At 46.2% G+C, this 15,535-nt stretch overlaps 1 protein-coding gene and 1 long non-coding RNA gene across 2 annotated transcripts; one reads left to right on the top strand and one right to left on the bottom strand.

Moving 5' to 3' along the window:
- Positions 1-317: 317 nt before the first annotated feature.
- On the top strand, positions 318-13,421 carry CALML4 (calmodulin like 4). Its single transcript, XM_038420456.2, has 5 exons — positions 318-606; positions 707-737; positions 5,730-5,870; positions 7,268-7,456; positions 12,657-13,421. Exons 1-5 carry the CDS (start codon positions 604-606, stop codon positions 12,752-12,754), a joined length of 462 nt encoding a protein of 153 aa, XP_038276384.1. The 5' UTR covers positions 318-603; the 3' UTR covers positions 12,755-13,421.
- LOC119862924 lies at positions 8,036-11,739 on the bottom strand. The gene is made up of 3 exons (XR_005295431.2): positions 10,867-11,739; positions 10,406-10,464; positions 8,036-8,081 (listed from the first exon to the last, which is right to left on the bottom strand). It is a non-coding gene; the product is annotated as an uncharacterized LOC119862924 (long non-coding RNA).
- Positions 13,422-15,535: the final 2,114 nt, after the last annotated feature.

The raw sequence follows: 15,535 nt of genomic DNA, 5'->3' as shown, positions 1-15,535 counted from the left end.
CTCATAGAGTACACAATTCAAAATCTAACTTCCTCTCTTGCCCAGCAGCAAAACCTATCAAGAGTGAATTATATATAAATAAATACCCCCTTCTGTCCCTTCTAAACAACCTCATTAGATATTAGTGATTCTGTGGGCTTGTCTCTAAGTGGTGGTATTTAAGCACAGCATGAGGTGCATTGCAATCTATTGGGGATTACCAAGCCTTTTATACTCAACCTGGAGTTGTTTCATTATTGAGTCTGATCTAAGGCTGAAGGCGACCTCAAATTAGACAGAGGAAGAGTCTGCCCCCGGTTTCCTGCTCCTTTATAAACGCTCCTTCAAGAATTCTGAAATTGTAAGCTTGTGGCAGGAGAAATCTTTTTATTAGAACAAGTGTGTGTGCCTATCTGATTAACAGCTGTTGCTGGTAGTTGGAATCCAACCCACAGCATGGATCAGGTCTTGTATCCATGGCAGCAGGGTATTTATTACAGTTCCTACCACTCTCCACCCAGGATTGGCGGACTTTAGCCCTTAATCATATCGAAAAGTAGGAGAACACAGGGACGGACTCTGACCAGCTGTTTTAAAATAAAGGGGGGGGAGATTCCTTAGCAAATGGTGAGTGACAAACGTTTTTGATCTATTTGAAACGTGCCTTATTGTGCTACATTCAGAAACTGAACATTTTTTCCTCCCCTCCTTCCTTTTTCTGCTACAGGCAAAATTTCTGTCCCAGGATCAAATTAATGGTATGTACCGTTGCTTTTTAATGAGCAGGATCAGTTTAACAAGTTTACCACTAACAGCGTTTCTCATTAAAGGGTCTCATTCTGGGGAGTTTACTTCGTTGTTTAACATTCTCATAATTCTTGAGGTGAACTGTCTCTGCTAGCTAATGTTTTTTAAAAGGGAACATTAGACGCAGTCAGCCGGAGACGTCCTCTCTGCAGTCGGCTGCTGGGGGTGGGGTGCGGTTTGGGATAGCAAAGGAAAGGGAGCAAGAAACTGGAATATCTTACAAAACATTTGTATGTATCGTTCTTAAAAACTAAGAACACTGGATTTCATGGGGAAAGAGGTTTAACTCCCCGCCCCCAATCCTTTAACATTACATCTCTGGACAAATAAGGGAGAGGATATTTAAAGCAATAATTTGAGATACTGACGCAGTACTGTAAAGCTTGGAAAGAGCAGCGGGATCCTTGAATCAGAGGCAAAATAGAAACCTTGGTTTGATGATATTAACCCGGGGTTGGGGAGCAGGCCCAAGGATTGGAGGGTGCTGATTTGGAGAGGTAGGTAGGCAGACAGCTAAGACAGGGGATACCTGGGGGAGCGAATGGCATACAGCAAGCAGCTGCCGCTGGCCCTGCACAATAATGGCAGGCGAGGGGGATCAGAAAGGGTGGGAGAAAGTCAGGTTAGGGAAGAGCTGCAGAGCCAGCTCTGAGAAGTACTGGAAATCTTTCATCTCTGAGCAAGTCCCCCCACACCACTTAATTCTTCACCCTGACACACCAGGAAAGCACTGGGGGCGGGGCACGCAAAACTTTGGCCTTTGAGCAGAATCAGTTGATCCCAAGCTGTTTATCGGAAGCGTCTTTTGAAAGGAGAATCAGATACAACTAGGACAGGTCTCCTTACACCCCGGGTACAGGCTCCTGCCCTTTGGAGCACGTCTCTTAGCTGGAGCTGGTCTCAGGGAAGGTACCTCCGTGGCATTGTCCACTCAGCCAGTCACAAAACCCTGCACTTTAACTCCAGGAAAGAGCTCGTCACAATCCAATCCCCATCACGAGCAGTCCTGGGATAGAAAGAGGTTGGGCTCTACATAGCCCCTGCCACCCTCAAGGTAGCTCAAGGCACTGTACAAATTACTAAGTCTAACGCTGGTGTGTGTCAGGACCAAGTAGCCAACAGGGCAGCCTATAAGCTCCCATTGCCCGGGACAGCGGGATCTGCTGCTAAGGTTATTTTTAGAAAACAATATGCAGTTCAGAATGCAATTCACAAAACACAGCAGAACTAACGCGCGCACACGACAGCAGGTGGGTCAGTGGTGTCTCCTCTAGGGCCAGCAGCAGCCACCCGCTCTGTCTGCAGACTGGCCGAGGTCAGTAGAGCGCAGTTTCTTATCACTTAGTCTCAGGGCAAGGCCTCCAAATGCTTGTGAGTGAAGTAAAAAGAACTAAAGAGGACGCGTTTCCACCAGGCCCCCATTGTGTGACACACCTTGCATTTCTCAAAACAATGACCCAGCACATTGCTGGCATTATCTCTCGGGGTGAAATCCTAGCCCCACGAAGTCATTCACTCTAAGAGGGCCAGGATTTCACCTCTAGAGACCAAGCAGGGTCTGGGTTCGCCTTTGGCCTGGGATTGCATGGCCTAACCACCCCCCCCCCCCCCGGGATAGGCTAGACCACTGCTGGGGGTCTGACTAGCATAGCCCCAGTGTAAAACCTACCTCAGCTCTTCCTTCTCCAGGGAATAAACGGCATCCATGCCAACGTTCAAATTCAGAAGGTACATTGGGAAGAGCAGCATGGCCCATCGGCCAAGGCAAAGCGCACACACAGCGAGCAAGTTTCACAGTCCCCACAAGGCACGAGAGTCTTCATCTCATCCAAAGGATGGGCGTTGAACACTGTGCATATCCTCCCCCTCCCCACAGGGCACCCCAGCCACATGGGCGCGAGCTCTGATCCTGGTGAGAGACTTGAACGAAGGATGCTCCAGCCCAGAAGCAAGAGTGCTACCGAAAAAGCCCTACAGACACTAATTATTGCTGCTGGAAAATTCAGCAGGGGGGATTTTTGACAGGGAGTCGCACACACGTCAGTCCATATTTAAAAGCCTGGTTGCACAAACTAAAAAAGCACTTAACCCTAAACAAACAATTCAATGGGTGCTGAGGAGGTCTATATGTAATAGGCAAAGGCAATGGGTCCAGTGGTTGGATGGAGGTCTGGGATTTGAAAGCTGGCTTCTACCCCCAATCTCTGCAATGGACTTGCTTTTGCTCAGTCTTTGCACTTGGATCAAAATCTGTCCAGCTGCACTCTACAGCGCTAATTAACAGCAGAGTGTAACCAGCCTGCAAAAACCAACATACAGACTTACCTAATTGTGCAACAGAAAGCACAGAGATCAGGCTGCTGGAAAGCAATAGGGAAGCTCGCTTATTGCTAAAGCACTGGCCTGCTCCATCAGCCCAACTAGTTAAAATCCAGACTCACTTTATTAGATAAAGGAGCTGACCTTTCGAAATTCAGGATCCATCTTCACCATTGACTGTTCTTTAGCCTAATCTATGGAGACAGGTCCATACTGTCTCAGTCGTCTTAATGAAATCGGCTACTAGCCAGATCCTCACATAGCTGGGGCAAGGTTTTAACCATCTTCTCAAACCAGCCATCTGTTTTCTATAACTCCATGGCTGTGAAGTTTTCACCTTTACTCCAGCCTCTGCCCGGAATCTAAACTCTTATTTCTATCCCTTAAAACTGTCAGGGGAACCTTTGAATGCAAGCCGACACAGTGAATGTCTGCCAGAATCTCCATACACAACAAAGCATAGGAGAACTGCTCCCATTCGTCTCAGGGCAGCGTTAATCTTGAGTTCTGTTTCCATCATGAGAAGATTGGGAAGAGGGTGGGGAAAAGGTTAGCAAGACTAGTGCATATATTTGTTTTGCCGTAGCCCTGGTCATGGGCCAGGATCTCATTGTGGTAAGTGCTCTACAAACAAAAAACATGGACCTTACCACAGAGATCACCCCTACCCCCACAGAATTGTATTTTGGCTTGGTAGGTCGCAGCGTCACGACTGATTTCTTTCAGTACAATTTAAAATGACATCAGAGCACGGTGTGTCTAGTTCCCTATTTTCCCTTTGTTCATTTCCTTTGGCTTGTCATCCAGTCATGGGTCCTTTGGGAATCGGAGGGAAAAGGAGTCAGGGAAGTGAGCCGTTTGTCTCTGTAGGTTTCTCTTAGTTGTTCAGAGAATGTCGGTCAATTGTTTCAACACCACCGTCCTCTTCTCATTAGTATTCCACCCAGTAGATTGAGACAGTTAAGTGTTTAAAAAGCTATTTCCCAAGCAGAGATCCTTTGCCGCTCTGATGAATGTTTAGGAGCTCAAGAACTCCATAGCTCATTAGTCTGAATATATTAAAGGAGGCTTGAGTTGCTAGGGTTTATGGAATTCACGGTTTTGTACTCCTACTCCAAACAGGGGTTTGTTCCCAGGACCATCTAGAGACTCCCTAACGTCTCACCACTGTTACAGGATCATAGAATCATAGCACTAGAAGGGACCTCAAGAGGTCATCTAGTCCAGTCCGCAGCACTCATGGCAGGACTAAGTATTATCTAGACCATCCCTGACAAGTGTGCGTCTAACCTGCTCTTAAAAATCTCCAATGATGAAGATTCCACAACCTCCCTAGGCAATTTACTCCAGTGTTTAACTACCCTGATGGTGAGGAAGTTTTTCCTAATGTCCAACCTAAACCTCCCTTGCTGCAATTTAAGCCCATTGCTTCATGTCCTATCCTCAGAGGTTAAGAAGAACAATTCTTCTCCCTCCTCCTTGTAACAGTCTTTTGTGTACTTGAAAACTTATGTCCCCTCTCAGTCTTCTCTTTTCCAGACTAAACAAACCCAATTTTTTCAATTTCCCTCAGAGGTCACGTTTTCTAGACCTTTAATCATTTTTGTTGCTCTTCTCTGGACTTTCTCCAATTTGTCCACATCTTTCCTGAAATGTTGCGCCCAGAACTCTACTCTACTCCGTGCTGATTAAGCCTTAAACACCCAGTTGAGGCCTAATCAGCACGGAATAGAGTAGAATTACTTCTCGTGTCTTGCTTACAACACTCCTGCTAATATATCCCAGAATGATGTTCGGGTTTTTTTTGCAGCAGTGTTGCACTGTTGACCCATACTTGGCTTATGGTCCACTCTGACCCCCAGATCTCTTTTCACAGTACTCCTTCCTAGGCAGTCATTTCCCATTTTGTATGCGTGCAACTGATTGTTCCTTCCTAAACAAAAGTACTTTGCATTTGTCCTTATTGAGTTTCATCCTATTTACTTCAGACCATTTCTCCAGATCATTTTGAATTTTAATCCTATCCTCCAAAGCACTTGCAACCCCTCCAAGCTTGGTATGGTCCACAAACTTTATAAATGTACTCTGTGCCATTATCTAAATAATTGATGAAAATATTGAGCAGAACCGGACCCAGAACTGATCCCTATGGGACCCCACTCGTTATGCTCTTCCAGCATGACTGAGAACTACTGAGAACTTCTTGAGGTCCCTTCCAACCCTACATTTCTGTGATGGGAGCTAGCTGCACTATAAGCCACTAGAGAAGCTAGAAGAAAAAGGCCATCCACCACTTTGACCATAAATTCAGGAGCTGAATTTAAGGACAAGCCTCAACAGCTTCTTTCCTCTACTCCCTTCTCCCCTTTGGAAAGGTCTAGTACGTATGTGTACACACACACACACACACACACACACTGTTCAGGTAGTCATTTGATGCTTTAGCTACAAGCGTTCATGAAATGCTGGAAGAGCTAAAACTCTGACCAAGTCAGTCAGTCATTTTGCAGGTTTAAATAGTCTAGCTGTTTTTTCCTCCTGATTAGCAGACTGCAGGGAAATTTCACTTTCAAACTAAGGCAATATTGGATGGCAACACACATCGTTTTTTGTTTTTAAACTAGAATTCAAGGAATGCTTTTCTCTATACGATAAGAAACAGAAAGGCAAGATAAATGCCAGTGACCTGATCACAGTGATGCGGTGCTTGGGAACCAGCCCAACTCTAGGAGAGGTAGAGAGACATCTTCAAGGGCATAAAATTGGTAAGTAAAATAAATCTGGACCGTGATGATTATTAAAACAAGGCAGGTGACATGTAGAGCTCTCAATCTGACAATAACCAAGTGAAAAGTAAGTCTAAAATGTTCAACAAGGAGGACCCCACCCAAACTAGCAGAAGAGGAAGAAGTTGGACATGATGGTATTTGCTAAGACTCACCTTTTCTGCTGTCGAGACACTATAGTAATAAAAATGAGCAAGGCAGGAATCTAGGTAGATTGGGGTCTAAGATGAGACACCCTAGGCAACGCAGGGTAACCAGAACTTGGGCACAAGAGTGGTCAGATGTGCTGGATGATGGATAGGAAGGGCACATTTAGAAGACTTCACAGACAAGTCAAGCACAGGTATCAAAACGGTGCCATAAGGACATCAGGAGGAGTGGGGAAAGGAGACACACACTTAAGAACCCTGTGCTGTCACAGTTGTGTGGAGCTGCAGCCCTCCTGAGATCAGAGTCCCCCTCAAACCGGGCTAGGAAGGGAACAAAAAAGGTCATTTTCAGCTCTAGCCGTTTTATTCAATTGTCTCTAAAAAGCACAGAATGGGGGTCAAAGAGGAGTCATGAACTGAGGTGGTCTGCACCAAGCCATTGTGGGGCAGGGGCTTTCTGAGCGTCTGATAAGGCTACAGAATTGTTATAGCTAGAGACCGGGCTCCTCCAATGACCAGGGGGAGCACCTATACACGGATGAGCTGAAATTTGGTTCAGGCCCTTGTCCTGGGACAATGGTTACTCCCCAGACGTGCCCCTATGACGTGGCACCTGGCAGTGTACTCGGGTGGAGGCAGCAGCAGCACCAGTTTTAATGATTCCTTCAATTCGTACTGGGCACAAGGAGGGCGCCCGCCCCGAACGCTAGGTGCCCTTAATACTTGTTTTAAACACCCATCAGACCCGTGAAGAACCAGACCCTCAATTAATCCTACACAGCCCTGATCCTTATCACCACATGCTGGGATCCAAAGGCCTTGCCATTAGCTAGCACGCTGAGAAGCCTCCTAGCTCGGTGGGATTCAGGCAAGCCCTTGCTAACGGCCTGAAGGTGGACATCTCACCTCACTGACACGGCACAGACCTAGCACAGCGTGAGGGTCTCAGAAGGGAAGCAAGGCAATTCCTAGTTCGTAAGATGAGGATTGCCAAGGAGTAAGAGTGCATCAGTCTGTGGAACAGCCCTGCAAGGCAGGGCCTCAGTGAGAGACTGACTGCCTGGATCTGGTGCGTACAAACAAGAAGAGACAACGAATCTAGCTCAGGGAAGTAGGCCGAGCTCTCAGAGGAAAGGGGAAGAGCGAAGGCCAGAGGAGGCTGGGCTGATGGGGCATGTATATGCCCCTAGCTAAACAAGAACGTTTGTTGCTTTGTTTGCTTTCCAGACAGAAAGGCAGAACTGGATTTTTCCACTTTCCTGACCATCATGTACAGGCAAAGGCAGCAGGAAGACCCTGAGAAGGAAATCATGGCAGCCCTGGCAATGACAGACAAGCAGAAGAAGGGTTTCATCACCGCTTCTGAGCTGAGAGCTAAACTCACCAGGCTCGGAGAAAAGCTCTCAGAGGACGAAGGTACAGCATCAAAGGGCAGCATAAGTTCAACGCCTTTCTAACCCCCTCCTCTCCCTCAACCCAACCCCCCCCGGGAGTCAGAGATGAGATCACAAACACCTGTGGGTGGGTAGCATGTGACCTGCCTCCGTCAGTGATCTTCAACCTCGAAGGGCTGGGGCACACGCTTCATGGTAGAGCCAAGTCACAGGGGGTCATAATCCAATCACGGCACAGTGTGCTGACATTGTGTCATGAGATTGCATTATGACATTGTGTTGTCACAACTCTCGGTCATCACACTAATGCCACACATTGTTGCATTAGGATATTACTGTGTGAAGCTGCAAAGAGCAACTCAGTAATCTTTTGCTTTTCTTTTGACTCCCTTCTGATCCAGCTAGTCATCGGTACCTTTCTTATGTGAGGCAGGAGAGGAGAGCCAATCCAAATCACAAAGGGCCACATACCGCTCCATAGCCCCAAGCTAAGACTTTGATCTAAATCACAAACAAGCCGCTGCCTTATTCTCCATAAATATTTTGTTCATCACAGGTTAAAGTTGGCTGGAGGCTAGGAAGAAGTAGAGAGGAGTTACTCACCTGGCAGTAGATAGTCAGAACAGAGTCACACTCTTGGGATACACCTGCAGAAAAGATAAACCCGTTAATTAGGCGACACCCTGCACCAGGAGGGAGGCAGTGAAAGGTACCTCCCCGGGTTTTCTTTGTTTATGAGACTGTTTCCTTTTTTTTGGTGGCAGATCAACCCTTAGGCCTACTCTTAAAGTACAACCAAGGGAGCACAGAAGGGGAAAGGCAAACCTTGCCATGATGGGGGCTGATTACTCAGGCCTGCCATCGCCAGACGGGGAAGCAGTAAATCTGGCCAGACAAAGGAGGTATCTTGCCCCAATCCTTAGTCAAAAATCTGCCACCAGCAATTACAAGAACTCTCAGGGGGCATCAAAAATGATCTGAAGAAATTTTTATGGGACTGATTTTACCTCAGCTTTTTACAATCCTCTGAAAAGCTTTTTCTGCTTCAAAATGTCATATGCATTGTCTGTGGACAGAAGCTTTTGGGGGTGGGGGGTCTAAATTTAAGAGAAATCACACAAGCCATTTTTTGGAGATAGGCAGAGAAATTTGCCAAATGCCATCACGCTAGGTAGTTCAAATGCTCATGATACTTTATTACTCAAAAATGGATCCACTGCACACTTCACATTTGGCTGCAGTTCTCTCAAAACTCGGGTGCATTTTGCCATATTCCAGGAAAGAGGCTCTCTAGCTTTGAAGTTACCCAATCCCTCTCCGTCGTGGTTCCTTGCTCTCCACTCTGCCTCGTTGTCAGGGGCAGTTGTCTTCAGGCTCGGGCTGCACCGAGGTGGTGGGGAGAGTCCCACGTGGTCTGTGGCTCTGGGGCCATCCAGCAGAGGCAAGCACACCACAGTAGTCTGGGGCTCCTGTCCCTACCCATGGGCGGCACAGCGCCCGATGTAGTCTCTAGCCCGCAGCCTCTCAGCTGAGGCCGATACCCATTAATGGGGTCGGGCCGACGACAGGCTGTAGCCTATGTCTCCAAGTCTGCGGCAGCCAAACACAGTCAATAGCCCAAGCCCTTTGGGGCGGGGCAGTGCAGGGAGCAGGCTTTAGCCCAAGCTTGGGGCTCTGGCAGCCAGCAAACACGCATCGTCTCGGGGTTCAGGTAGGGGTGAGCACCCACCCAGTCTAGGGGGCTCCAACAAGGATTGAGCACCCAGCAGGCAGTCTAGGGTGCTGGCAGGGGTGTTCACGAAGCACAGGCCTCCTGGCCTAAGGTGGGGAGTCGGCCACCCCGGGGCTGGGGTGCCAGGGGGACACAGGCCCGCCCTACTCCACCGTGTTCCAGCCCAGGGCCCTTACAGCGGCAGAGGGGTCTGTCACTGGGTCAGTGGGGATCCAGCCGCAACACGCCGACCCAGACACGGTCAGCCCTTTATACTTCCTGCCCCATCCTTGTACTTCTGGTGAGGGGGTGGGGTGGATTTGGCTCCACCCACCAAAGGGAGCGTAGTGCTCCCTCACTCTCCAGTCCGGAGAGTCCTCACTACTGTCTCACATTAGGAACTTTAAAAAGACCCATCTAGAGTCTGGCAGATTTGGTAAAATTTGCTTAAAACCCAAGTCAACAGACTTTGTGAGCACATCCCCAGGTTCTTCACTGGCACAAGAACTGCCCTTCTTAATGCTAAAGTGGAATTTAAATTGAATGGGTACAGGTTTAGCAACACTCCCTCCATTTACCATCATTAACTAAACCAGTTTTCAGGGAGATGTCTCAACAAGGCAGCGCCTCTTTACATAACCCAGTTAGAGTATTCTGGAATAGCAGTTCATGCACGTTTTTGCATCTAAAACAGGTTAGTTATAACTCAAGTTATTGTTAAAGCTGAACAAAAACAGTGAAACAAATTCTGGAGACATTAGCCAGAATTAAAAACATCCTAGGTTGTTCTGTACATCCTAGGCACTTCACATTCAAGAGCAGACACACAGTTTGCCAGCTAAATTACAATGCACTATAGATTTTAGTGAAGCAGGCAGTGGAATAAGGAATCCACTCAAGACCTTGGCTTGACACAATGAACTCCAGCTTGTTAAGCTGCAATAAATATTTCATGCTGCAATGGACTCAATTTCAAAAGCATCCGCTATGTTCAGTAATTACTGGCATGAGGCTTCATTTGTGGTGTTGCTTAAAGTGGGCTTTTAAAAGCTTTCATCTCCAGCAAAATATTATTTTCCATTTTCCAGAAAGGAATGAACAAAAGTTACCCTGGTGCAGTATTTAAAATGCTGCTCTGCTCTGGCTGGGGTGGGTTTGAAGTTTATCCGTTTTTAAAGATGCATGGTTACCGTGAGGATAGTCTCTTGTTTGAAAGTGGAAGTATTAGATCTCTTGATCACACAAAGAACAGTTACTTACCTTACAGTAACCATGGTTCTGCAAGATGTGTTGTCCAGATGGATTCCACTCTTGTAGTCCTGGGAGGTAAGAGGGAACAGAGGGACAGTTGGACCCACTCTGCTTTTGGGTTGGAGGGTGCAGGTGTGGCCCCAACACACACAGCTGGTCAAAAGGGTCTGATCCTAGGCATACAGGGCAAATGCACACCGACAGAATGTCTGCATAGCAACTAGACACCCGCGGCTGGCCTGTGCCAGCTGACTCGGGCTCGTAGGGCAGTTTCACTGCCAGAGCCCAGGTTTTAGGACCCGGGGGGGAGGAGGGGGGGTGTCCCAGAGCTCAGGCTCCAGTCTGAGTCTGGATGTCTACACTGCAATGATATAGCACCAAAGCCAGAGGGTTTTCCTTTGCTGTGTAGACATCCCCCAAGAGTGGAATCCAGGTGGACAATCCCTCCATCACACGGCACGGCTCCTTACCTGCCTTCTTCCCCCAGAAATTACATGGACTCCAGTGGTGGTGCCTTCAGAGTTTGCACAACAATCCCTGTGCAGCAGTCTATAGTACCAACTGTGCTTTCTAGCCCTCTCCTCAGGACTTGAGGGGAACAGAGGTCTCCCTGCCTTGAGGCCTCTATGTAACTGGGCTCACCTCCCTCTCCTTGGCACTTCCTTCCTGCCTCTTTATCAGCCTTGGGCTGATGGGCTAATTGGCTCCCATCCAGCCTGATTGTCTAATTACCCCCATCAGCTTTCCCAAGGGGAATAATGAACATCAGAGTGCAGGTTCACCTGTTCACGCCCTGCACAAACTGAAATGATATGGCTTGTGTTATCCAGGAGAAACTAGACGATTTAATGGTCCTTTCTGACCTTAAAAAGGTATGGAATGGTTGCCCAAAACAACATCTGCCACAAAATCTCTAGATAAACAAAGTGGGGAGGATAATATCTGTTATTGGACCAATGGTTTGTGGTGAGAGAAGCTTTTGAGCCACACAGAGCTACAACTAGACAGCATACAAAGTCACTAGATTTTAATATTAATTTAACACCTACTGAAGAAATAGGCAAGCAACTAGATTCCTTTTCCTTCCTGCCATTTGAGAAGAGAAAGATGTCAAAGTCTCCTGTAGTGATTTGGTACAATGCGCCATTTTGGTCCCAGGATATTAGAGATGCAAGGTGGGTGAGGTAATATCTTTTATTGGACCATCTTCTGGTGGTGAGAGAGACAAGCTTCCAAGCTTACACAGAGCTCTTCTTTAGGTCACAAGGAGAGCTCTCTCTAAGCTCAAATGCTCGTCTCTCTCACCAACGGCAGTTAGTCCAACAAAAGATATTCCCTCCCCCACCTTGTCTTTCTTGGTACAATATGACATTGCGGTTGCACTTTCTCATACTGTCTCTTCTGTGAACATGTTTGACTGGCACTTTATTATTTGATATATCTACTGCCCATTTGAATTGCTTAATTTGGTGGGAAGGAGGGGGTGGTGTCCAATACTGAATGTCAGAACATTCGATGTGTTGCCAAGACTTTAGCACAGCCCTGGTGAAAAGCATCAGCATTGCATCACTGTCCCCCGAAGACATTGGATTGGCAATTTATCCCTAGCACACCATTCAGTATTGCATTGCTAGAGCTATATTATAACCAGAATTCTAAAGCCATAATGAAATTTCTCTTGGTTTCAAACACAGAAGGCCTGTTCATAGGACAAAATGGCACTGGCATTTCTAAGGTGTGAATTTAAGCCAATTTTGTTGGCTTAAATTGCAGTGCAATCCTCAGCATGGACATTTATTTTGGTTTAAGTGTGGTTTAGTTGAAGTCAATAGGGAATACGTTTAAATTAAACCCAAATAAGCCACTCACGCTGAAATAAGTTTGTCCACACAGGGATTGCCCCAATTTAAAAATTGGTTAAAGTTAAACTGGTGAACATTTCCTATGTAGGTAAGGCCTGTGGGTCAGATCCTCACTTGGTGCAAGTCAGCTGAACTCCATGGGCTTTAGTAGAACTACAATTTATGTCAGCTGAAGAATGATCCTCTGTGCTTGTGTTTTCCAGTGAGTGTCCACCTCTCCATGCCAAACTCTGAACTCAGTATAGATCAGCCACTAATATTTCAAGTAACTAATTCAAATTTTGATTTAACAACAAAAGTCAGATTTTTAACAGTCATTTAAATAAAGGAAATTGAAGGAAGATGACACAGTACCTAAAATAAGTTGAACTGAGATGGTTACATTTTGTTATTTACAGTGGATGATCTTTTAAGAGAAGCTAACATTGCACCAAATGGGATTGTGAAATATGAAGAATTCATCCACACCATCACCCTTCCTCTTGCAGACTACTGAATTTCAGAATGACGAGACTGCATCGGTAGGGAAGCAGGCAAGCTTTTCCAGCTTACATTTTCCTGGATCACTTTTGGGCTCACTGGAATCAGCACTGCTAGCCTTTAAGGAGCAATGTATTGCCTTATTAGATTGAAGTATTTATGTTTGAACAGGTTTTTCCCATTGCAAGGCCCGGCCACACCTTCCTTGTCAGTTGGAATGGAGTGTTCATGTCAAACACTGGATGTATTATTTTAAATGAATTGAATGCCATGTTATATTGCATAAAGCTCATCATGCTTACAAACCCACTCATTAGTAATTAGCATTTTTAAAACATGTTATACTTTAAAGGGGACAGTTTTTGCAGAGTAAAATCAGCTACCTACCTTAATGTCACTGTGAGATGGTTGTTCTTGAGAGTAAAAGGAAGAAAGAACAGCTATTTGGTCTGACTCTGTGAGCCTGTGGTAGCCGACTAGTGCTTGTGTGTAAGGTATCCTAGGGTGCTTGACTATGCTACCCATAAACCTTGGCAAGTTTGGAACGACCATGCATATCGCTCGCACCACTGCCTGGATACACACAACCCACCCACCAATCGTCTTGCCATTATGGAGAAGCCGAGCCAACATGCCAGTGGGAAGGGGAGCTCAGGACCCTGTTGGCTATCTGGATGAGGACAGTGGTCAGGCAGATGCGAGTTCTTCCAAACAGAATCACAGCAACAGTAGTTACTGGGCTTACAGTGAACTGCGAGAAACATGAGCCCTCCTATTACTCTGCAAGCGTGATAAGGGATTCCCTGCGCGGCATAACTTTACTCATCCAGACTCTTGGGGAGAGGACGACAAAGAGGAGCAAGATCTCCATACTACCATGCTTATGACCTTTTATTAATCAGGAAGCTACATCAACTTGCAACACCATAGGAAGTCTCCAAGAAGTTGGTCCAATAAACAATATTACGTCACCCACATTGTCTCTCTGTGAAGTTAGACACCCATAGCGACTCTTGAGGGCTTTGCATAAGAAATCTCAATCCGATGCAGAAGAGAGAGCCATAGTCCTTGACTGAGACGCTGTGGGATAGTTGCCCAGAACATACTCCTAAAGACACTTCAGCAATGTGGACAACAATAATACAGTTGTGATGGCAGAACCATGTAGCCTCGTGAGGGCTGTAAACTAGGGTGATCAAACAGATTCAGTGGAGTGGGCTGAATTTCAGCCTTAAGTATGGTCCCTTGATCTGGGTATAAATTTAGGACTACATAAATGCCTTGGTCCCCAGCAGATCTGTCAATGGGAGGTTGGCACAGACTATGGTCTTTATCTAGTAACTGAACTTGTAATGCTATCTCTTCAGTACGTTAGCAAGATAATATACTCCCTGCTAGGATCACTGCTATATCTGTCCATTGGTGCTCTTCCTTGCCACTCCTCCTTTCTTCCCTGCAGCAACTCTGCATCCTCCTCTCATTCCCTTTATCAGATGATCAGCAACAAAGTAGTTAATGTAGACATCCACGTTAGATACATTAGGGAATTAACTCTAAAGCCTAAGATGGGGTGGGGGAGATGTCATTGTTTCAGACTGCCTGCAGACTCAGGAAAACTCAGTATTGATTTCTGCTGGTCACATTTGAGAAGTTCTTTCTTCAGCTATTAAAGCCAGACACTTTCATTTTCAAAAAGTAGACACAGAATCTGGAGAACACGAATATTCCATACAGGCCATCTAAACATGTCAAATGGGCTGAATCCATGTTTGACTTGGCTAGAACATTTCAGTTCATGAAAAATTAATGAGTGCCCACAATGTTTATGCCCTCTGAATACAACTTTTATCCCAGGTTTTGTTAACAGAAACCTTGTTTGTGCATCCCCACCTGCCGTGCTAACCACATCTGTATCAATATGTTCTCGTAGCTCTCTCATAAAGATTCTCCATGACACAGAATGTCCAGAGGACGTGGACAGTGGCATCAGGGGCCAGGCACGCTGGGTTATATTACTGCAGAGCTGGGATGAAGGAGGATAGACAAAACCAATTATGTGAACATGGTTATTGGGTCCTGCTCATGTTGCAAAACAATATGTTGAAGTGGTTACTGGGTGACAACTCAGAGAGTCTAGGCCTCAAGCAGGGGCAAGACACAGAGCCAACCAACCATGGTTACTAATCATGACCGCAAGATGGCAACTGATGACAAGCAGACACATCCCTAAGTCTGCACATAGCCTCATTAAAGGCAGTAGGGATCCATTCACAGAGTTAGCTGTGGGCTCAGGACTCTAGTTTTAGTCATATTTCATGTGTGGCCACAATGTTTAGAGCTAACCGTGTCTGTAACTGAGCACAAAAATTTGGTTAAAAGTTGTCCTGTGGACAGGCCTGTTGGGTCTTTCAAACAGTAAGTTGGGCCCCAACACTCTTGGAGGTAGGCATTTTTTTCCCTATTTTAAATATGGAAAACGGAGACAAAAAGGGTTAAGTGACTTGCCCAAAGTCTTGCAAGAGATGGGAGTGGATCCAAAAAAAATCTGTCATTCACCCCAGTGCCATCCCTTGGTGCATTTCCTGCTTTCACTTACTCATGAAGACTTGAGTTGCAGATTTTGCAGTTCCCATGCCATTATCAGCCATCATGAGGTAACACCATAATGAACTCAAATCCTTGCCTACAAAATACTTGAGAGGTGGTTTTATTTTTTAAAGTGTTTCAACAGCAAAGGGCTTGTGTTGAGGGGACACTATCCCTCGCCAGGCATAAATCTGATCTACCTACCCTGTCA

Source organism: Dermochelys coriacea, chromosome 10, assembly GCF_009764565.3.
Source record: "Dermochelys coriacea isolate rDerCor1 chromosome 10, rDerCor1.pri.v4, whole genome shotgun sequence".
NCBI classification, from domain to species: Eukaryota; Metazoa; Chordata; order Testudines; family Dermochelyidae; genus Dermochelys; species Dermochelys coriacea.
This window is presented reverse-complemented; position numbering and strand designations above follow the sequence as displayed.